The sequence below is a fragment of the Mangifera indica genome, chromosome 1 (genome assembly GCF_011075055.1).
Source record: "Mangifera indica cultivar Alphonso chromosome 1, CATAS_Mindica_2.1, whole genome shotgun sequence".
Taxonomy (NCBI): Eukaryota; Viridiplantae; Streptophyta; class Magnoliopsida; order Sapindales; family Anacardiaceae; genus Mangifera; species Mangifera indica.
In genome coordinates this window covers 6965997-6989177 of record NC_058137.1, presented here as the reverse complement: position 1 = coordinate 6989177, position 23181 = coordinate 6965997, and the positions used below count along the sequence as shown (strand labels likewise).

The following is a 23181-nucleotide window of genomic DNA, read 5'->3' as shown; positions in this document are numbered from 1 at the left end:
TTTTCTTCACAACCAAAATAGCTTCCAAGGTGCTATTAACCTTTACAAGTGTTAAAGCTCAATTTCTCTCACTAGAAATTTGCTAATCTCTCCAAGAGTGAACCTCACTCTTTTATAACACGAATTTTAGTATAAATGTTGAAATATGATCTCTCTCAAAGTGTATATGAAAGTTAAAGTTTAGTACAACCCAAAGCAAATGAAATTACAAAGTGTAAAAGCAAGGGTTTTGATTAGAGAGAATAATTTGCAAGTCAATAGCTCAAAACTAATTTGCTCTCAAATATATGAAAGTTCTTGGTGGCAAAAGTTCTTTTAGAACGAAATTCATTGGGTTTATATAGGGGAAAATAAGGAAAGTTACCGTTGTGCACAAAGATAGCCGTTTTAATTTTCCAGAAAACGCACAATTCGGTCGACCGGATGGAATTCGGTCAACCGGATGTGACGTGGCACTTCCGTGGAGCTTACGTGGCACTAGCCGTTGGAAAAATTCAAACCAAAATTCGGTCGACCGAATTTAATTCGGTTGACCGAATTTCTGAAGCCAAAAATCATGGCTTCTGGATAATTCGGAAGCTGATTCGGTCGGTGAAATTCGGTCGACCGAATTTTATTACATTTTACCCCCTGGATTTTCAAAAACGACAATTTGACCCCTAAAACTTTGAAAAGTGACAATTTAACCCATTTTTGAAAATTCCTCCAAAACCAACTTTAAGATATGAAAATATAGTTCACAAAACTTCATCATTTTAAAAGAATTAATAAACTTTGGTGAAAGAATTGGCTTAAACCAATAAGATTGAAAAACGACATTTTAACCCAAAATGTGAAAGATATGAAAATAAGTTTTCAAGTGAGCTATCTCATGCAAATAAATATTCTAATCAAAATGAATGCTCTAAATTACAAATATATCTACCTAACACTTGAGTTTTTCTTCAAATCTTCAATAACTCTTCAATTGACTCTTCTCTTTCATTTCCGTCTTGAAACTCCTTCAAGTGCATTAGATAAATCCTTGCAATCTAAGTTCACACTCAATTAAAATCATTAGTCAATATGTTTAGGGACATATTAGTTTGTTATCATCAAAATAAAAGCATAATGACTCATTGAGTCAACAATCTCCCCCTTTTTGATGATGACAAACACATATGTACTTCAAGGAATTTTATAAAATATATCAATGAATATATTTCCTTGAAGTTAAGAAACACTTGATTTTTAAAAAATTTTGCAAGAATTTGTCTTAAAAAATCAAGTTTCCTCCCCCTGAATATATGCAAATAATAATATGTTCAACATCAATATCCTTATCAAAATATCCACAATATCCATAACATATATCTTCATTAAAATATCCACATCATCCATGAAATGAAAGTAGCAATTGCCAATCAAACTTTTCTCCCCCTTTGTCATTATCAAAAAGAATAAGGCAATGGATAAAATGACATAATCAAGGAGACAAAAGAATGTGAAAGCAAATGACCACCAAAATAATCATCAAGACATAGTGCATGAATATAATGTCTAAATAAGTATGAGCATCAAAATAAGAGCATTAACAATTCAAACAAGATAAAACATAAAAGCATGTGGAAAATCCATAGATTTGTCATTATAAAAAGGAAAATAAGCAAGATATATATCCACAAGGCAAAGAAAGACTAAAATACCTTAACACATACATAGAAGATATGATTATCAAGGCTAAACCAACAAAAAAAAAAAAAAAATCCAAACAATCATAATCATCCAAGTAAGAGTACTAATGCTTAGACAATGTAAAGTGTAAGTTCATGTGAAATACACGAATATATCACATAAACTAACAAGTGTTTAACTATGCACAAACTAATCACATAAGTATCAACTTAAATAAAATGAAGCACAAGAGTAAGTTTTCAAATGGAAAATAGAGAAAAAGTATAAATGTCATATTGAGTGCAATAAAATGAGATGAAATGCACCATGGCTTCAAATGTATGTACAAGGGCAAAAATGTAAATGAACATTCTCACATTTGAAATTTGAATACACACCCAAGTTAAAAATGGTGAGAGAAATCCAAACGTATAGTTGAAATCCAAAAAGAATAACCAAAAAAAAATTTTAAGACAAAAACCGAATTTTGGATGAATTGGAGCAAAATTCAAATTTTTAGGGTCTAAAATCTTTAGAGATTTTATTAAAAATTTAGGTGAACTATGATGTTTTTGAAAGATAATTTTGTTTAGAAAGTGTAGAAAAAAAATGTTGAAAAAAAAAAAAAAAAAAAAGTTGAAGAAACATGATGAAAAAAGGTGGAGAAACATTTTGCCCTTATACATTGCAGAATCACTGTAGCAAACGGTCGACCGAATTTTCCAATTCGTCAGCCGAATTCTGCAAAATTCTGGTGTATATTTTATGCACTTTGTTGTCCCATATTGAGTATAAACAACCCAAAATGATCCAACTATGCAATTGTGACTCAATAACATAAAATACAACGAAATTTGATGCTAAATATAAGGAAAAATTAAATCAAACACATCAAAAATCAATACAAGAATAATTGGTACAAGGAAACTATCAAATATGGTCAAACATGAAATGATACACAAGGCATATTTGACACTTTCGATTCAACCAAAACACCACAACCACAATGATATTTAAGTGCAAATGCTAATGTGGTGATTCCATGATCCCAAGTTCACCTCTAAGTTTGCAAAAACGTTCTTCTCCAAGAGGTTTTGTAAAAATGTCCGCAAGTTGATTTTCGGTGGATACAAAGTCAAGGCAAATATCACCTTTTTGAACATGATCTCGAATAAAATGATATCTAATTTCTATATGCTTGGTTCGAGAGTGTTGAATGGGATTTTTGGATAAGCTAATAGCACTTGTATTGTCACACAAGATTGGAGTTTTAGATAGGCAAACTCCATAATCCCTAAGGGTTTGTTGCATCCACAAGGCTTGAGCACAACAACTACCGGCGGCAATATATTCCGCTTCCGCGGTTGATAAAGCTACGGAGTTTTGTTTCCTTGAAAACCATGAAACTAATGCATGACCTAGAAAATGACAAGTACCACTAGTACTTTTTCTATCGACTTGGCTTCCGGCAAAGTCGGCATCCGAATAGCTCACTAGGTCAAAAGAAGTTTCTCTAGGATACCACAACCCTAAAAATCTAGTGCCATGTAAATATTTGAAGATTCTTTTTAGGGCTTTTAAATGAGATTCCTTGGGACATGATTGGAATCGAGCACACAAGCATACACTAAACATAATATCGGGTCTACTAGCCGTCAAATATAAAAGAGAGCCAATCATACCTCTATACATTTTAACATCAACATTTGGCCCACTCTCATCTTTGGTGAGCTTGATAGTTGAACTCATTGGTGTGCTTGAAGCTTTTAGTCCTTCCATGCCAAACTTCTTTAATAAGTCCTTGATGTATGAAGATTGGTTGATGAAGATACCCTCTTTGCTTTGCTTGATATTAAGTCCGAGAAAATACTTGAGTTCTCCCATCATGCTCATTTCAAATTCTTTGCTCATGAGGTTAGAAAATTCTTCACACAAAGAGACATTAGTAGATCCAAAAATGATATCATCAACATAAATTTGAACTAAAAGAATATCATTTTCTTTTCTCTTAATAAACAATGTAGTATCTACTTTTCCAATGCAAAAGTCTTTTTCAAGCAAAAATTTACTCAAACGTTCATACCATGCTCGGGGTGCTTGTTTTAAACCATAAAGAGCTTTTTGAAGTTTAAAAACATGGTTTGGAAAATCATGACTTTCAAACCCGGGAGGTTGTTCAACATAAACTTCCTCCATGATAAATCCATTTAAGAAAGCACTTTTGACATCCATTTGATATAAAATAAAATTTTTGGAACATGCAAATGCCAAAAGCATCCTAATGGATTCTAGTCTAGCTACCGGTGCAAAAGTTTCTTCAAAATCTATTCCCTCCTCTTGGTTGTAGCCTTGAGCCACTAATCTAGCTTTATTTCTAACAACCACTCCGGATTCATCCATTTTGTTTCTAAAAACCCATTTTGTGCCAATAACGGATTGATGATCCGGACGAGGGACTAGTTCCCAAACATTATTTCTTTCAAATTGATTTAGTTCCTCTTGCATGGCTAAAATCCAAAATTCATCATTTAATGCATCATGAAATGTTTTTGGTTCAAATTGTGAAAGAAATGCTAAGTTATTACAAAGATTAAAAGATGATCTAGTTTTAACACCTTGATTTTCCTCACCAATAATTAATTCTTTAGGATGAGCATTTGCATACCTCCAAGCCTTAGGAAGATCTTCATCTTTATCTTCTTCATGTTCTAGCTCTTGTTTTGCTTCATCCTTATCATCATTTGGTGAATCATGAATTTCCGTTTGGTCACCATTTTTAACTTGATCATCATCAATATCAACTTGCACACTAGTTAAAGGATTAGATTCATCAAAAATAACATGCATGGATTCCTCAACTACTAGTGTCCTTTTGTTAAACACTCTATATGCTTTGCTAGATGATGAATATCCAAGAAAAATGCCAATGTCCGATTTTGAATCAAATTTTCCTAAGTTTTCTTTTGTGTTCAAAATAAAGCATTTGCATCCAAAAACTTTAAAATAACCAATATTTGGTTTTTTGTTTTTCTAAATTTCATATGGAGTTAAATCTAAAGATGGTCTTATTAAAACACGATTTAAAACATAGCATGCGGTGTTTACGGCTTCCGCCCAAAAATATTGAGGTAAAGCTTTTTCATTTAACATGGTTCTAGCCATCTCTTGAATTGTCCTATTCTTTCTTTCAACAACACCATTTTGTTGGGGAGTTCTAGGACAAGAGAATTGATGTTCAATACCATGCTCATCACAAAAGTTTTCGAATAAATGATTTTCAAATTCTCCCCCATGATCACTTCTAATGCAAGAAATATGCATTTCTTTTTCTTTTTGTATTTTCTTGATAAATTTTGAAAAAGCATGGAGGGCTTCATCTTTTGATGCAAGAAAAAGTACCCAAGTGAATCTTGAAAAATCATCAACAATAACAAAAGCATAATGTTTTCCACTTAGGCTTGCGGTTCTTGAAGGACCAAAAAGATCAATATGAAGAAGTTGCAAAGGTCTAGATGTAGAAATATGAGTTTTACTTTTAAAAGAATTTTTTGTTTGTTTACCAAATTGACATGCATCACAAATTTTATCTTTAATAAAATCTATTTTCGGAAGACCTTTTAGAAGCTCCTTCTTGGAGATTTTTGAAATCAAGTCCATGCTAGCATGACCTAATCTTCTATGCCACAACCAACTATTTTCATGCAATGCGGAGAAACATAGATTTTCATGAGATGCATTTTCTACATTTATAGTGTAAACATTTCCATCTCTATTTCCTACACAACTTGTTTTTCCATCATTCATATTTTCTATAGTGCAACTATTTGGCTCAAAAATGACTTTAAATCCTTTATCACATAGTTGACTAATGCTAAGGAGATTATGTTTAAGACTATTTACCAAAAGAACATTTTCAATGATAATATGAGAATTGTTACCAATATCTCCAATGCCAATAATTTTACCCTTCGCATTGTCTCCAAAGGTGACATGACCTCCATCTTTCTTGCTTATTGTCGAGAAAAGTGAGATATCTCCGGTCATGTGTCTTGAGCAAGCGCTATCGAGGAACCATTTGCTTTTCTTCCTTTTATTTTTAGGTTCCTAAACACAATGGAAGATTCAAGAATTTGACTTAGGTACCCAAATCATGTTGGGTCCTTGGTGGTTAGTTTTTGTTCCCTTAGGAACCCACACTTTCTTAGTGCCCATATGATGTTTCTTTTGAATTGGGCAAAATGATGAGATATGACCTTTACTTCCACAATAATTGCAAGTTATATTTGATTCACTTGAAGTTGAAGCTTTAACAAAATAATTTTTTAAATATTTTGCCTTGATAAAAGGTTTATAACCAAGTCCTCTTTTGTTTAAGACTCCCCTTTGCACACCAAGCATTTTATCAAGAATGTCTTTTCCATTTTTAAATTTTAAAACTATTTCACTTAAATCCTTTGCTCCCCTTTTTAAAACTTCAATTTCATTTTCTATAATTTCTTTTTCCTTTTTGGCTATGCAAAGATCATTTTCAAACTTTTGTTTTTCTTTTTCAAAAATGGAATACTTGTTTTCTTCATTTTCTTTTCCTTTAAGCTTAAGGATTCTTTGGTTAAGATTTTCATTTTCTTTCCTTAAGGACTCATTTTCCTTTTCCAAATTAAAATTTTTCTTTTTAAGGGTTGCATTTTTAGACATGCAAAGAGCAAGTTTTTCATTCATCTCTTCAAGTGTATCATATAACTCTTCATATGAGGGGTTTTCATCTATCTCATCATCTATGTCATCTAAATCATCAAAAGTATTAGATGAGTTAGAGTTAGTTACCTCATTATTTGTAGTTGCCATGAAACACATGTTGGCCACTTCATTGTCCTCCCTTTCGGATTCACTTTCATCGCTATCGTCCCACGTAGCTTTCATTGCTTTCTTTTTTGATCTACCAATTTTGAGGAGAGGGCAATCATATTTGATGTGTCCCGGCTTCTTGCATTCATAACACACAATTTGTTCCCTCCTTTGTCTTTCTCCCCTTTCACCTTTAGAAGCATCCCTTTTTATGAAGTTTCCATTTCTTCTTAGCTTTCTATTCCTTAGAAGCTTTCCAATCTTTCTACTCAAGAGTGCAATGTCTTCATCTTCATCATTTGATGTCTCCTCTTCCTCTTCTAGGAACTTTTCATTCTCTTTGATTGATGATTTGAAGGCAATACTCTTTTTCTTCTTTTCCACTTCTTCAATTTGTCGTTGCTTCATAGTAAGCTCATGAGTGAGAAGTGAACCTAAAAGTTCTTCAAGAGGTAGAGTCTTGACATCCTTTGCTTCTTCGATTGCCGTCACTTTGGGATCCCAAGAGGGAGGCAAACATCTAAGAAGTTTCTTGACATTTTCTTGGTTAGTATAAACTTTACCAAGATTTTTCAATTCATTCACAATAGTAATAAATCTATCAAACATGTCACTAATGGTTTCATTTTCATTCATCCTAAACAACTCGTATGAGTGTGTGAGCATGCTAATTTTAGTCTCTTTGACTTGTGAAGTCCCCTCATTTGACACCATTAATAATTCCCAAATTTCTTTAGCCGAGGTACAAGCTTGTACCTTGTTAAAGTTATATTCATTTAATGCACAATATAACACATTCATAGCTCTAGCATTAATGGCAATATTCTTCTTATCTTGAGGGGTCATTTCTTCCCTAGTTTTGGGTACTTGTTTTCCATCTACTTCTTTCATAGGAACAAAAGGTCCATCTTGCACAACATCCCACAATTCATAATCACTTTGAAGGAAAATCGACATACGATTTTTCCAATGGGCATAACCGGTGCCATCAAACAATGGCGGTCTATTAGGGGCAAGCCCTTCACTAACGGTATGGGATTTTCCTAGGTTCATGGCCATTGCTCTAAACGGTTAAGTTTATGAGAATGAGCAACCAAGCTCTGATACCAATTGTAGGATCGAATGGCCTAAGAGGGGGGGTGAATTAGGCAATTTTAAAACTATCTTTACCAAATTTGAGAATTAAAGCAATTTATTCAAATCAATAATGTTGCCTATTTTTAATCCAATGTATGAAAATAACTAAAATATCTCAAACAATCAATACAATCAAAATAACATAACATAAAATATAAGTTTAAGGGAAGAGAAAATCAAACACGCGATGTATAGTGGTTCGGCTCAACCCGGCCTACGTCCACTCCTCCAAGCTTTCTCCCTTGGAGTATTCCACTAATCCTTGGTTGACTAAACCTCAACCAAGCTTTTCTTCACAACCAAAATAGCTTCCAAGGTGCTATTAACCTTTACAAGTGTTAAAGCTCAATTTCTCTCACTAGAAATTTGCTAATCTCTCCAAGAGTGAACCTCACTCTTTTATAACACGAATTTTAGTATAAATGTTGAAATATGATCTCTCTCAAAGTGTATATGAAAGTTAAAGCTTAGTACAACCCAAAGCAAATGAAATTACAAAGTGTAAAAGCAAGGGTTTTGATTAGAGAGAATAATTTGCAAGTCAATAGCTCAAATATATGAAAGTTCTTGGTGGCAAAAGTTCTTTTAGAACGAAATTCATTGGGTTTATATAGGGGAAAATAAGGAAAGTTACCGTTGTGCACAAAGATAGCCGTTTTAATTTTCCAGAAAACGCACAATTCGGTCGACCGGATGGAATTCGGTCAACCGGATGTGACGTGGCACTTCCGTGGAGCTTACGTGGCACTAGCCGTTGGAAAAATTCAAACCAAAATTCGGTCGACCGAATTTAATTCGGTTGACCGAATTTCTGAAGCCAAAAATCATGGCTTCTGGATAATTCGGAAGCTGATTCGGTCGGTGAAATTCGGTCGACCGAATTTTATTACATTTTACCCCCTGGATTTTCAAAAACGACAATTTGACCCCTAAAACTTTGAAAAGTGACAATTTAACCCATTTTTGAAAATTCCTCCAAAACCAACTTTAAGATATGAAAATATAGTTCACAAAACTTCATCATTTTAAAAGAATTAATAAACTTTGGTGAAAGAATTGGCTTAAACCAATAAGATTGAAAAACGACATTTTAACCCAAAATGTGAAAGATATGAAAATAAGTTTTCAAGTGAGCTATCTCATGCAAATAAATATTCTAATCAAAATGAATGCTCTAAATTACAAATATATCTACCTAACACTTGAGTTTTTCTTCAAATCTTCAATAACTCTTCAATTGACTCTTCTCTTTCATTTCCGTCTTGAAACTCCTTCAAGTGCATTAGATAAATCCTTGCAATCTAAGTTCACACTCAATTAAAATCATTAGTCAATATGTTTAGGGACATATTAGTTTGTTATCATCAAAATAAAAGCATAATGACTCATTGAGTCAACAAACATAACATGACTTGTAATGTGATTTGACCCGATAATCAGAATATATACATTCACGATATTGTTACTTATGTAAGTGATTTACAAATGAAATTGTAATGATCTATCTCCTCTCTTCCTTTTGTTTATTTATATACAAAATTCTTCGAAGAGAAAAGTATATTGAAACTCTTATTGATTAAGTTCTTTTTTAATTAAATACATGATATACATCTAAATAAGAGCTTGTTTGATCAACATTATAAGGATGTCTTGTAGAAAAATTCAAGTGGATTCCATTTTTGCAGGGGTCCAATTGTGACCTTGAGTTGGAGAGACTTCTTCATTTTGCGGATTGTAAAGCAGGAGTTGTTTGACTACTAATTGCTTATTGAGATTTTATACTTGAGTAGGATTTAGTGGTCTTCCAACCATTAAATAGACAGAATGCAATTAATGTTCAATCATGATGTGAATGGTTTATATGTAATGGTTTGATGCTTGTAGAAGGTAGTTCAACCTTCTCGAGCCTTAGTTATTCGACCTTTAAATTGGAGTATTTCTTAGTCATTATATTTAGTGGTACTCAAAACTTGTGTCAGACTATCCCGTAAGTCTTATCTAGAGGCCCTGAGAGAATCTACATAATTTACATTTCTTAATATAAATTGTAAAATTGTAGATCATGCCAAAATAGGTTATGTCGGGTCATATTGGCCTATAGACAAACCCCTTAGACATGTTAAATTTAAAAGGTCAAGGGGACCACATCAATGGAAGACAAAACATTTGATGGACAATTCTTTTTTCATTTTTTTGTTTGGTTGAATACTCCTAATTTGTTAGTTTTAACCCTATAAATTCATTCATCATATTTGAATCCTGACTATTATTTAAAAAATGTTTGAATCCTTACTATTATTTAAAAAAATATAATTCCACAAACTCTATAAAATTAGAAAAAATAAAAATTTTAATACTATATATTAAAATTTTTCAAAATATTGAAAAAGAAATTTAGGATAAAATTAGACTTTTTATTTAAACACTACCTAATTTTTTTAAAAAATATTTTCAAATTATAAATCAAATCAATTGTCTTTATCTTTTGAATATATAAGAAAAGGGTGTAGTCAAATTGTTTTTGAAATTTCCAAGCGCAGTCAAAATTATCAAGATGATTATAGTTTAAATTACGGGGGTGACAAATTTTAGGGTATTAATTAAAATACTTAAAAAAATCTTCACCTAAACCTCTATATAATTATTTTTAAAATAATGAATTTATTTTAAAAAGTAAAAGTATCAAAAGTTTTCCCATAAACATCTAATTGACAATTTTTTTACTTTTTTTAATTAATATTTTGTAGTTATATATACATATAAGTGAAAATCGAGATACGCTGATCTACGGTCTCGATGAATTTATACATGCAAGGTGAAAATCAAGATCAGCAGATCTACGGTCTCGATGAATATATATATAAGTGAAAATCAAGATCAGCTGATATACGGTCTCGATGAAGACCAAAAATGTAGGCAAGTGGGCGGATCAGATTCAAGGCTGGGCTTTGATGGGCTCAAAGTGGGCCATCAAAAGGGAGTTTCAAGAGCAGCATCATCATCATCATCACCGAACTCCTCAAAAGCTTCAGGGAAGGGGCAGGGTTTGCCTGGATTTTCTCAAGTGCCACTGAAAATTTCTTCCAAATTTCAATAATTATCAAAATAATTTTCAAATTAATCGACCCCACACAAGTATATAAAACTAAGTTTATAAGCAAAAATTGTTGGCAATAAAATATTATTTTCTTTATGACATCGGATCCCAAGTGGACCAAGGCTACTTTGACTACTTTCTAATTTCCAAATTCCACTTGAGGATAACAACAATGCATGCCAACCTTACGTCCGAGCCCAACTTCCCTTGACTGCCATACCCTCCTCATTAAACGCAGTAAGAGCGTCACTCACGTGTAATTAATGCGGCGTGAAAGGGATTAATTCGTCCTTTCGCTGCGTTTATTTTTCTCATATGTACCGCCTGAGAAATCCCGCCTTAATTCTCGTCACCTGACTAAAATTCCCAAACTACCCACGCTTTGTCCCTTTAGTTTTTCAAAAAATAAAATTGGTATCTCTTCTTTGGATTCCGATAAGGGTACCCACAAAGAAACCAGATCTAAGCATTTGACGGGCTAGGATTTTCCAATGTGATGGAATATTGAGGGTATTTCAGTCATTGAGAAAATATTACTTTCCCTCTCAAAAATCTTATTTTTGAAATTAAATAATATTCCAATTTTTTAGCTGAGGAGATCTAGTTAGATCACATCAGGCCACGTAATGTCCGCCGTCCGATAAGCCCGGTAACCTAAGCATTAAAGACAATGATGGCCCCACCTCTTCTAAGACCACTGAAAACACGCCACGTACATAAATAACCAGAATTTATATTCGTCTCGCTTTCTACTGCTGGTTTTCTTAGCAACAGTCGCAATGAAAATTTGGCGGGCAGTGGAAAGAAATTCAAATACCAACTAAACCCTAGCGGCCCCATACCTTTCTGTGTAACACATTCTCTCGCTAGCCCCTGCCTCTGCACTTCTCTCTACATTTTTGTTACAAGTTTTTTCTCAGTTTTCTTTTAATATCGATTTTGGTGAATTTTGAGGTTAGTATTGTAACTTTAATCCTGTTTTTCGTAATTTATGGATTAGATTTTTCGATGAAAGTTCTTGCGTTCTCTGTTTTATTTCGATTTTTGTTCAGTTTTGATCATCTTTTGGTTCGTTTATTGGTTAATTGATGTTCGTGATTGGAACTGACTTGGTTTTTAGGGTTTCTGATTAACTTTGTGCTTTGATTCGTACAGAATTCAATAATAAATGGCTGACGAGTTGTCTGATATGTAATAATGTAAGTCTGCGTTATTTGTTATGCTAAAGATCGATTAGGTGTAATATCAGACGTCAGTTTTATGTTTGGCGATGTATATTTCTGGTGATTTTAATTGCAGTTATATGATTTTGATGTTGTAACTTATGATATTTATCTGTGTATTGAAAATCTTAAATGAAATTGCATGTCTCAGGTTTTAATTTGTAATTGGTATTTGTTCCCATTGGGACGAAAGTGAAAATTCTGATAAAGTAAATAAGGATTAGCAGAAGAATGGGAAAAGTGTCGCCAAAAGATGAGGCAAGAACTCCCAAACAAAAAAAGCGGTTGCGGAACTCCAGCAATAGGTATCTTAAACCTGGAGCACTTGCTCAGCTTCGTTATCATAGGGCCTCAACTGCCAAGCCATGTACTGATTTGGGGAAAAAAAGAGTTGCTGTTTTTGATTCCAAGAAGGTAGAGAATGAGGATCCTGAGATTGAAAACAGGGGTATTGATAGAAGCCCTATGATGTTATCGCCTGTAGATTTGCTTAAGCAGAATCATTTGATGAGGACACCAAAGACACCTAGAGAAGAAGATTGTGAATCAGAGTCAAGGCTAGAGGCTCTTCCAATGGATTTGCTGGTATTTTTTACTTTCTTTTTGTTTATGTTAGATGCTTATTTGTTTGTTTGGGGACAAATTCTTGCTTAGATTCTTCTATAATCATTATAATCTTACCATGCCTGTTTTCTCTTTGATGAATGAAAACATCTGTGTGGGCACAACTCTTTGGGATTGCAATTTGGATACTCTAGGTTCTGCAATGAAGTTGCTTCTCTGGTTGATTTTGTTGACTAGTTGATGGTTTCTTCAAATTTTGGATAAGAAGAAGTGTCTGTTTTTAGTTTATATAATCTCCGGAAACTTAATTTTGCTGTTACATCAAATGAGCTTTTTGACTGTTAAAGGTTGCAAAGTCCAGCAGCATCTTTTGTTTTCAACTTGGACATTTCAAATTTGAGGTCCAGGGGATTTCTGGAATGAAAAGAAAAAAAAAATCTTCTTCATTAGTTTTATAACTTGGTTCATTTATAGCTATGGAATTGAGCAACTTAGATCACTGGAGTGGTTTTTTTTGTCTGTGTGTGTGTATATATATATATATATATATATATATATATATATATATATATATATATATATATATATATATATATATATATGTATATATATATATATATATATATGTATGTATCTATATGTATGTTTGTGTGGTTGTAAATTAGATGAAATGATTTGACTTCGATTAAAGGAGAAAATTTGAACAATAAGTTTATAAAGAAAATTCCCAAGTTCTTGAATTTACATGGAGAAGTTGCAAAAAATTAGTTGACATGATGTCACTTCGATTGAAGGATAAAATCTGGAAAATTAAGTATAACAAGTAATTCAGTTCTCGAGGAATTTAGTTAGAGTGTCTGCCTGCATTTTGCATTAGATATGTCTGCATGGAGAAGGGAGTATGCTGTATGAATTTAATATATTCATGAGATTTTTTTTGTAAACAGTAGATTCACTGTGATTCTTAGATGTTTATGTATGTTTCAGAGGGGATTCTTGTTTTATGTTGGTTTATGCTTATATGTATGCTAAATTGATTTTTTTCTTGATCAGAATAAATGAGTAAACATTAACATATAGTAAAGTCTGGTTATACTGGAAATGCACACACTAATAAGAAAAAAAAAGAGATCCACACACCGTAAACAATACCTTGTTTTAAAAAATTAGCACTGAACATACTTTGGTCATCATTTTCAACTAATGCTCTTTGTATTTTATTCTTTCCAAAACAATATTCTACCCTTTGGTACTGATTTCTGTTTGTTCTGTGATGTTTGAGGTCAAAATACTTTGCCACTTGCATCATGACCAACTGAGGGCAGTCTTTCATGTTTCTAAAAGGGTCAGAAAAGCTGTAAGTCTCCCTCTCTACTTTTCAGGGTGTGTTTGTGATGTGATAACATCTAGTTGAAGATGGATGAACCAGGTTATTTTACTATTGACAGGTTGTGATTGCAAGGCAACTTTACTTCAATTACACCACACCTGATCGCTCTAGGCAAGAGATGTTGAGAACTATGACCCCACGACCAACTGAGCACTGGCCTTTTGTGACGTAAACATCTAAAACTTTCAATGGCTTCCTTTCTGATTTAAGTTTTCATTAAATGGTTGTGTTTCAATTTTTCCTGTGCAGCAAGGGGGGTGAAGGAAAGGGTGCTATATTGCGAAGTCCACATACCCCAAAAGCACCTAGGCATGGTCCCCGGCCACCTTCTCGTATCAAAATCACTGAAATGAGACAAATTGCTGCTGTTCTCTTCCAAGATTCGGCATTTTCTTCAAGGTGCATGGTACCATCTGTTTTGTCAAAGCCCCTTTGCAAATCTTTAGCTTCTAATCGAGTTCTATTCTATGAAGATGAGTTATGCCAAGCTGTTGCTCAGAATAAGCTTCGTTGATCCTGTTGATCCCATTTCATGGCAACCTTCTCATTGCCTTGTCTCTCGCCATATGTATATAGTTTGTTTCCTGGTCTCATAGTTTGGGATGTGGTTAGTGTAGGGTGTATGCGATTTTGTAGCTTTGTTGGGCAGTGCTAGGCCATATGGAACTAGAGTTCTTCATTAGAGTTCTTCATTAGGATTTGAAAGCTTTAGATGATGATCGTGGGAATAATATATTTGAAACTGGTTACTTGTATATTCTCAATATACATTTGAAAGAATGGCTTGTTTTCTTTGCAACGGTCTGGTGGTACTAGTATTTCTACCACTCACCAGTAATTCCAAAGTATTATTGCTATTTCAATGTGCTGAAACGTTTTTAATATTAGAGGGATTTGTTACTGTTTTCGTGCTATCTGTATCTCTTCAAATATTTGTTAGTAGACAGTGTGGTTTAGCATGTTTTCATGATGTCTAATTGTGCGCATGTTTGCATTGTTATTCATTAAAGATCTGGAACGTAATGCAGGCGGCTACCCTTACTCGCGTTTATTGTTGTATAATTTCCTCTTCATCTTCCCTGCTTTAGAAAGAAGCGTAAGATACGAGTCAAATCCATTTGATTCAAGCAGGAGCCACAATATTTACTGAAGAAGAAGAGTTCAGTTGGTCATTCACATTCAGTATTTACAGATCCAACTTTTCTAGAGAATCAACAAAAGAGGAAAGTCTGGAGTTGATTGAGCGAATCAACTAAACATTAGTTAAATTAGCTTAATAACATAATCAGGACATTATAAGAGAGAACTGCTATATAGCGTAATTGAGACCTTCAGGCTTGAGGTTTGGTTAAAAATATGCAGGCAACACTTCCTTAATTAAGATTGGATTTAAATTAAGTCAAATTTGAGTTCGGTTAGATTTACATAAAATCAAGCTTAAACTTGTCGGCTCACTTCAAAAGAGCATGAATCTGTCAAGCTCATCTTATTTAAAATTTAAAATTTAAAACCTTACTGTTGCTACTCTTATTGATATTTTGAGTATGTGATGACAACAGTCTTAGATTAGTTTAACTTTAAAACATGGTAGGAATGAACATTCCTTTTTCAAACTCAACGGTCAAGTTTACTTCAATCTTGGCCACAAAATTAGCAGTAGAATGACGTCGTTTTTGCTTGAAACAACTATTTATTTTTAAGATATAATTGAATTATTTTATTGGAATTAATGTTCCTTTCTTTAATTTTTTTTTAATACTTGTCATTACTAATGTTTTTAAAACTAGAGTAATGGTTAAATTAATTATCTTATTAATTCATTATTTGATCGATTTAACTAATTAATTTAATCGATTCTCAAAATATTATCTGTTTTATGAATATTATCAAATATTTATCATATTTTTTAAACTTAAATTATATGTATTTAAACAAATAATATTAGATGTCACTTGTTAGAAATACTTTTATAGATAATTTACTTGCTTCACCTACCAAAATCAATTTAATTTAACTATTCTCTCTGGGGTACCTCTCCAACTCATTATCATCTAGTTAGCCATAATATTTTAATATTATTTACCACAATCACTCTTGTTTCATTTCTTTATAAATGCATATGCACAAGACAAATTAATCGATTTTTATATATAAACTGGATTAAACTATAGATTGATTTATAGTTTGAATTGTCCTATTTGGTCCAATTTTAATAACATTGGTCATAAATATAAACATTTTTCAATATATTGATAGATCCATTTTTTTTTTTAAATGAAAAATGATTGTTTAACCCAGAATTGGATTTAAGCTCAACCAAGTTCGAGCGTAACTCACTTCAATAGAGTTAACGAAGAATCTTCATCGTCTTCTGTCTTTGTTGACAAAGAGACAAAAACCAATCGTCTGTATTTCTTTCTCGACGGAGAGATGAGACAATTTTGTCTTGTTTTTGTTAATAGAGACGAAGAGATCGTCTATCAAGGAGGGAGACAATTGGACTAAAGGAAGAGATAGTGACAACCATTATCATCGTTCCCATAGAGAAGAGAAAAATTACTTTTCAATGTTGAGATTGACGGGTGAAACACGAGTTCTTAAACCCAATAAAAAATGAGATAAAATTATATATTTTTTAATATTATTGATAAAATAATGATTTTATCCTTAGTATTAATAGAAAATTTTAATGGTAATTGATTCTTGGATGGGTGTTTGAGTTTTTATTTTTGTATTAAAATTTAGTTGGAAAATAGTCCACCGCCTTATTTAAAAACCAAAACTGAACTGAAAATTGAAAAAATAGAAAATGCAAGCTAGAAGCGCAGCCCATAAAATTAAAAAGTTACATGAGTTTTGGTTGGGTTAGGGTTTGTTTAGCAGACCTGCTGGGTGGTGCTGGAGGACCCCAAGCCTTTGCTTTCGCAAGTGTCAGCTCTTTTGGACGTTCTGCGATTGGCGACGACAACCCTACTACTGATTGTGTAGTCATCAAAATTAATCAAATACGATTACATTGTACTAAATCCTACAATGTTAAATGGTTTCTGCATTTGTAGTCAAGTGTATTGACGTATATTTGCCAACTTTCAAGGTGTTTGCACTACTTATTCGAAAGGTGATGACATTGTAAAAGTGTTGTGTTTATCCTTATCATGATTTAGTCTTAACCTACAAGTAAGATGGACCTTCTGAGTAAGATGACTTCAACTTCAACTTAGCTTTGAATTATTGTTAGGCGTAAATCTCGCCAAACCAGCACGCCTGAATCATATTTGTGTTAATCCCAAGACTTTTCTAAAATTCCAAATGCAAGGTGAGCGCATCCTATCCAAATTTGTCCACTGTAATGACCGGTTAGGCCAAAAGATTTGTTCCCACCCAAGGTTAAGTGTGATTCAAACTTATATCCTTTAATTTTCAAAAATTTAAACTTTTACTTATGAGTAAAATTATGTTAAAAGACTTAGTTAATGTTAATGATAAAATCGTTATTTAAAAAAAGATTAAAAACTAAAATTTTATTGTATTTTTCTCTTAGTTTGAAAATCTAATAATTTTTTTCACATAAAGTTTAAAAAATAACAATTTCACCCTTAAAGTTTTGAAACTATCATTGAAGATGAGTGTTTCCTGCTGTGTTGACTCTCTCTTTCGACGTATCTTTTATACCGATTTGTTCCCATCATTGACGATAGTGATATCCTCTAATAAAGACGAAATTGTCTTTGTTTCAGACAAAGAGGTTGTCTTCGTTTGAACAAGTCGATAGGCAGAGATAGCTCAGGTGAGAGGAAGAACATAATTGGAGACTATAAATTTTACTGTCTTTGACGATGATTTCATAACCTTAAGGGGGCGTTTAGTTTGGGTAATGTTTGATTACTAAAATAGAAAGATTACTTTGAAGATAGATTACTTTGAAGATATATTACTTAAAAGATTATTGGGTATAAATGATTACTATATTTGATAAAATTTGATAGGTATAAATAATTATTGTGTTTGGTTAAAGGTAATAAAAGATTACTAGTAAATTATTTTACTTAAATGTCCTTGAATATAATTATTTTTAAATATTTTTTATATTATTTGTCATATTAATTAAAAATAAATTTATTTTGATCTTAAAAAATTAATACATAATAATTTTTCTATAATAAACTCAAGATTATCCCAGTAATCTTTAAATACCTAAGGTGAATGTGGTAATCAGATTACCACCTATATTATCTGCCACGTCAGTATTGGTAATAAAAGATTACTGTAATCTTTTATTACTGACAAACCAAACAACAGAATAAAAAATAGATTACCAAGGTAATTTTAAAACCGTCAACCAAACACACCTTAAGGGTAAAATTACTGCTTTTCAAATTTTAAGTAGAGGAAAATGTTAAAATTTTAAATTAAGGGAGGGAAAATGCAATAAAACTTTAGTTCTTAAAATTATTTTGTTAAATAATCATTTTGATCTTAACTTTAACTGAAAATTTTAATATAATTTTGTTTATAGGTGAGATTTTGAGTTTTTAAAAATTAGAGGGTAGGAGTTGGCTTTACACCTAACCTTGGGTGGGAATTAGTGTTTTGGCCTTCAAGTTATTGCAGAGGCGTATTGGAATTTGGAAGCTGTAACTGGAGAGAAGAAACTCTGAACAACCCTTATACGAGAATAAGTTGCTCCCATTTCCAAACAGATCCCGCAGATAATTCTAACGAAGCAATGAAAATCTTCCACGCGTCCCACTTTCCAGTGATATCCCCGTTCCCGAACACGCTGACATCTCTGCCATCTATAAGACTCCTCTCTTATAATTTCGATTTGTTCTAGGTCTCTGGCTGGATCAACCGATCAAGTTTAAGGTACCCTTTAGCTCTGGTTAAGGTGCCTTGCCTTCTCTAAGCCCTACCCCAGAACCATCTCCTCGTGTCTTGATCTAAGCAAAAATTTGGCGGGAAACTTATATTAATCTTTTCAGAAACCACAGACACTGTATCTTCGCTGGTTAAATTTAGCTTTTGGTTGGATTTGATTATTTTGTCTTGACAGATCTTGATTTCACACGAAATTACACTTTCTCCGGTTGAAGGATGTCTCGTTGCTTCCCATATCCTCCACCGGGATATGTGAAGAACGGTATTTGCGATGAGGCTCTGATCGAATCGATCAAGGTTTGTTTGTTGAGCATTCATGGCTTCATTGCTATCGACTGACTTGACTACTCGATGTGTTCGGTTCCCTGTGGTCTGATTCTGATGATTTGTGTATAGTAGAGTAAATATAGTATTAGGTAATTGTACTTGAAATTAAAAATTGAAAGAAAAAATATTGTATATATTATTCAGTCCAAAACACTTGCTGCCAAAAATCTATCTTTATCAACTCTTTGGCTGAATTCGGCGAATTGTTTGTTCTTTTAAGGTGATTAAGATTTTGACACTGAAACTGCCAGTATTTTTAGTTTAGTGTCTTCTCGCTTGCATTACACTACCCGAGATTTCAGCCTATTACTATCCAAAGAAGAATCTAGTGTTCTCTTATCTGCCTCTCGCTACCCAATGAATTAAAAAAGTTATGATGATGGGTCTGATTAGTTGGTGTTTATCATGGCTGGGTTGCTAGGATAACACCTTTGTTAATTACTAACTAATTTTCTTAGTCATTGGGAAGAAGGATTCCATGTGTTTGGAAAATGATTCGCACATGTAATGCGATTCATCTTGATATTGCATTGGTGGTGAAACAGTAGACAACCCCCTTGTAAAGAGCGTGGGGATTCAAGTCATCTTCAAGACATTATGAGTTCTATCTGATTGTATGAGGTTGATAATATCTGTTTATGTTTAAGTTACGCTAGGTAGATTGGCTTAATGCAGATGGTATAAAAAAAAAATTTAGCACTTTGGTGCTTAAACTCCAAGCAAATGTGTACTTATTTCTTAAGATTCTATCTCTGTTAACAATGGTCATTTTGTGTTACTTATTTGACTGTTTTTGCTTAGATACCTTTTGCACGCCTTCTTGTACGCACTACATCTAAGTAAACTACTCTGTTGTAGTTCTGTGTGCTCTTTTCTCTGTGACATTTCTGGTGCTTGCTCTTTTGGGTTTTCCCACGTATTTGTAGTTCTCAAATTGATGGTTAGTCTTGTGATTTGAAGCTTCTACGCGAAGGAGAGAAGGCCAAGAAGAAAAGGAAAGAAAGGAAGAAAGAGAAAATATGGGAGAAGAAAGAAAAGGAGAAGGTTCGGGTAAGTGAAGTGGTTGAAAGTAAGAAGCACAGACATAAAAGACACAAGGATGACAGGAACCAAGAAGGTAAGAAAGGAGGGGGCCTTCAAAAGAAAACAGAAAATGAACTTGAGAAGAGTAGCCTTACTGAAGAACATGGGCATTCGGTTGGATCTCAGGACTCTTCTGACAGTACTCTTAGCAGCACCAAAAGACAGAAGTTGAGCTCACCCCCTGATGGTGAGAATAATTCTGGTGAGTGCCAATGGGTTTTTCCCTTTCAAGGGGGAGGCTGTTTACTTGTTGGGTTTGTTTGCTTCACATTGGCAATAATTCTCTTTCTTCAAATTGTTATTATTAATATGAAGGAAGCATTACGTGGATCCGGTTGCCTTTCCAAAGGCAAAATGATCCAAAAGGGTTACCCAGCAGCGAACAGCCTTGCACTGCCTCTGGAGGGACTGACGGTGCCTGTACTCAAGTGATGCAGGAACATGCTCATAGAACAGGCTTGGAGGAGGGAGAAATGCCCTGTTCTCCTTCCAGAGTGATAACAGGCTTGGAAGAGGTAAAACTGCCCTGTTCTGCTGCCGCAGAGATGTGTCCAGAACTCACTTTAAGGGTCAATGAAGAAAAGCCCTGCCTCTCTACAAGCGTGTCTGAAAGTTCTGCTCAGATGGCTGAGACAGTTGTGCCATCAAGCTTGTGTGGCCGCTGCTCCCCTCAGTTAGCATTAAAATTCAGAGATGTCATTGAGAACTGGGTTCCACCTCCAATGGAACCTGACTGCACTTTCGGTTATAAGGAATGGCTGTTTGGGACAAGGCAGGACCGGATACATGGGGCCAAAATCTGTGAAGCTGGTGGTCTTGGTTTACCTCATGCGAACTCAACTACTTTACCACACGTTTGTTACTTACCTGAGGTTGATATGTATGCTTTACCATTCACCGTGCCATATTGAAACCCTCTCATGAAAATACAAAATTGCCTGTAAAGTTGGGCACCATTAATTGTTCACGGTGCCTGAAAGTGTGAATAGAGTTTGTTGTCTAGCATTTCAGTTTGCTCTGTTGACTGTTGAGTAACTCCGGTTCAATTTGCTGGCTAAATGTGCGAGAGGATAGCTATAGCCAGTTAGGGATTGAGTAGTCAAACTTTTTCATGTATTGAGGAAGTGAAAACAGAATTGTACTAGAGAGCAAATTTTTTCTGTAGTAATATAATCATCAAATTCTCCACAATCTTGATGTGCTTGATAGTTTGTATGTAACCAGCTTAATAGGAGGCATGACTTGTTTTCTGGTGAAGAGATGTGATATTGTGCCGGAAATTTTTTGGATGTTTTCTGCAGGTTCAGGGCATCGTTGGGCAACTGTCATGAGGTGCACGTGACATGTGAGCAGAAAAAAAATTTATCTAAGGCAAAGTACTATTTTTCACTTTAACTCAACCTTAAAAAAGACATCTTAAAATTTTTATTTATGGGTTAATTATTGTTAAAATTTTTTATTAAAAATAAAAATAAAATCGACATTTTATTACTTAATTTTAAAATTTAAATTTTTTTATCATTTTTTTTTTAATTTATAAGATTAATAATTTTTCTTTATGATTAAATTTTGAAAAATCGCTTTTTTCTTTAGGGTTTCTCTTATCTTCTCCTTTGACAACAAAATTCCTCTTCTGACTAACATCCTTTTCCCACCCATCTTCTCTCACGACGAAGTTCCTTCTCCATTAGAAGAGCAGCTACACTCATTCGACGAACCAATTCACACCCATTCGTCTTCGCTCTCTCTTGTTCTTTCGTTGTTGACTGAATCAAATAAATTTGTCTTCATCGTTGACCGAATTGAAGACGAAAAGGTGCAAATCGATTTGGCGAATGAGTCAACAAGAGAGAGAGCTTTGTCGTTGGAGAAGATAACAGGGAATAGGAAGTCAGTCGGAGAAGATGAAAAGAGAAACCTTAAGAGAAAAATGCAGTTTTTCAAAGTTTAATCATAGAGGGGGAATTGTTAGATTTCTAAACTGAGGAGAGAAACTGATATAACTTTTTTGGGTTTTAGGGTTTAGTTACCCATATTTCTAACAAAAAATTTTAATATCAGTTAATGCATGAGTAGGTATTTGAGTTTTTTAACTATTACAAATGTATTTTTAAGATTGAACTAAAACTTGGGTAGAAAATAATCCTTTCGCCTTTGTCTTAAAAAGAAAAATCTAAAAATTGACATAAAAATATAAGCTAAAATACTTTAAAAAATAAAAGAGCTAAAAGAATTTTAATTCAATTTCAATAATCTAAATGTGATTTACCTTGATACTTTATAAAAATGGAGAAATGAAGTTAAGATTTCTAAGTATAGACAACATATAAAATTAATGAGGTCAATATTAAACCTATAAAAAGTAGGCACAGTACCCATATTTCTTCACAATTTCTATATTTTGAAACTCAATTTCACAACTTCCCTGGAAAATAAGATTTGGGAATCATACTTTCAATTCAACTTCACAATAAAAGGACGAAAAAACGAGGTTAATAAATAGAAAACACAATTATTCTTGTCTTGCACCTATCTATGAATTCTTCACATTTAGCATAGATTATAACTCAAATTAACTATTAGTCTTAATAAATATAAATTTAGGTATCATACTTTTAATTCAAATTCATAATAATAATACAAAATTAACCAAAAAAAACAAAATTAAAATTAAATTTATGCATACTAAGAGCAAAAATATCTACGTTAAAAATTCTTAAGATTTTGAATATAATTTAACTCAAATTCAACCAAAATATTAAAAAAAAAAAAAAAAACAAGAAATCTCATTTGGATCGAGATGAAATTCTCAACAAATTTTGTTATTTCATAATAAATTTTTACATGGAAATTACATGAAAGGATTAAAGTTTACGTAATAGTAGAATGAGGGTATAATGTATATATATATATATATATTGTTAGAGCCATGTAAATTTTGGAGTGTTGGTGAAAATTCCATATTTTATTTGGGGCCATAAGAC

The 23181-nt window shown here is 33.1% G+C and overlaps 2 protein-coding genes across 3 annotated transcripts; both read left to right on the top strand.

The window, feature by feature from the left end:
- Nucleotides 1-11481: 11481 nt before the first annotated feature.
- LOC123213406 (F-box protein At4g35930) lies at nt 11482-14772 on the top strand. 2 transcript variants are annotated; one of them, XM_044632842.1, is made up of 6 exons: nt 11482-11686; nt 11888-11931; nt 12107-12540; nt 13802-13876; nt 13968-14077; nt 14159-14772. In XM_044632842.1, exons 3-6 carry the CDS (start codon nt 12187-12189, stop codon nt 14421-14423), a joined length of 804 nt encoding a protein of 267 aa, XP_044488777.1. In that variant the 5' UTR covers nt 11482-11686; nt 11888-11931; nt 12107-12186; the 3' UTR covers nt 14424-14772. The 2 variants fall into 2 exon arrangements, with proteins under 2 accessions (XP_044488777.1, XP_044488785.1); XM_044632850.1 differs by lacking the exon at nt 11888-11931.
- A 3868-nt stretch (nt 14773-18640) lies between these two features.
- Nucleotides 18641-21388, top strand: LOC123215359. The gene is made up of 3 exons (XM_044635419.1): nt 18641-19084; nt 20075-20399; nt 20513-21388. The coding sequence occupies exons 1-3, from the start codon at nt 19004-19006 to the stop codon at nt 21106-21108; spliced, it is 1002 nt and encodes a 333-aa protein (XP_044491354.1). The 5' UTR covers nt 18641-19003; the 3' UTR covers nt 21109-21388.
- The last annotated feature ends 1793 nt before the right edge of the window (nt 21389-23181 follow it).

Bases quoted from the DNA above. Each gene is read 5' to 3' on its own strand.
- LOC123213406 (XM_044632850.1), top strand. From the start codon at position 12,187: ATGGGAAAAGTGTCGCCAAAAGATGAGGCAAGAACTCCCAAACAAAAA. The intron at 12,541-13,801 runs GTATTTTTTACT...GTGATGTTTGAG, and splicing joins CTCTTCCAATGGATTTGCTG to GTCAAAATACTTTGCCACTT. The intron at 13,877-13,967 runs GTAAGTCTCCCT...TACTATTGACAG, and splicing joins CTAAAAGGGTCAGAAAAGCT to GTTGTGATTGCAAGGCAACT.
- LOC123215359 (XM_044635419.1), top strand. From the start codon at position 19,004: ATGTCTCGTTGCTTCCCATATCCTCCACCGGGATATGTGAAGAACGGT. The intron at 19,085-20,074 runs GTTTGTTTGTTG...TGTGATTTGAAG, and splicing joins CTCTGATCGAATCGATCAAG to CTTCTACGCGAAGGAGAGAA. The intron at 20,400-20,512 runs GTGAGTGCCAAT...ATTAATATGAAG, and splicing joins TGATGGTGAGAATAATTCTG to GAAGCATTACGTGGATCCGG.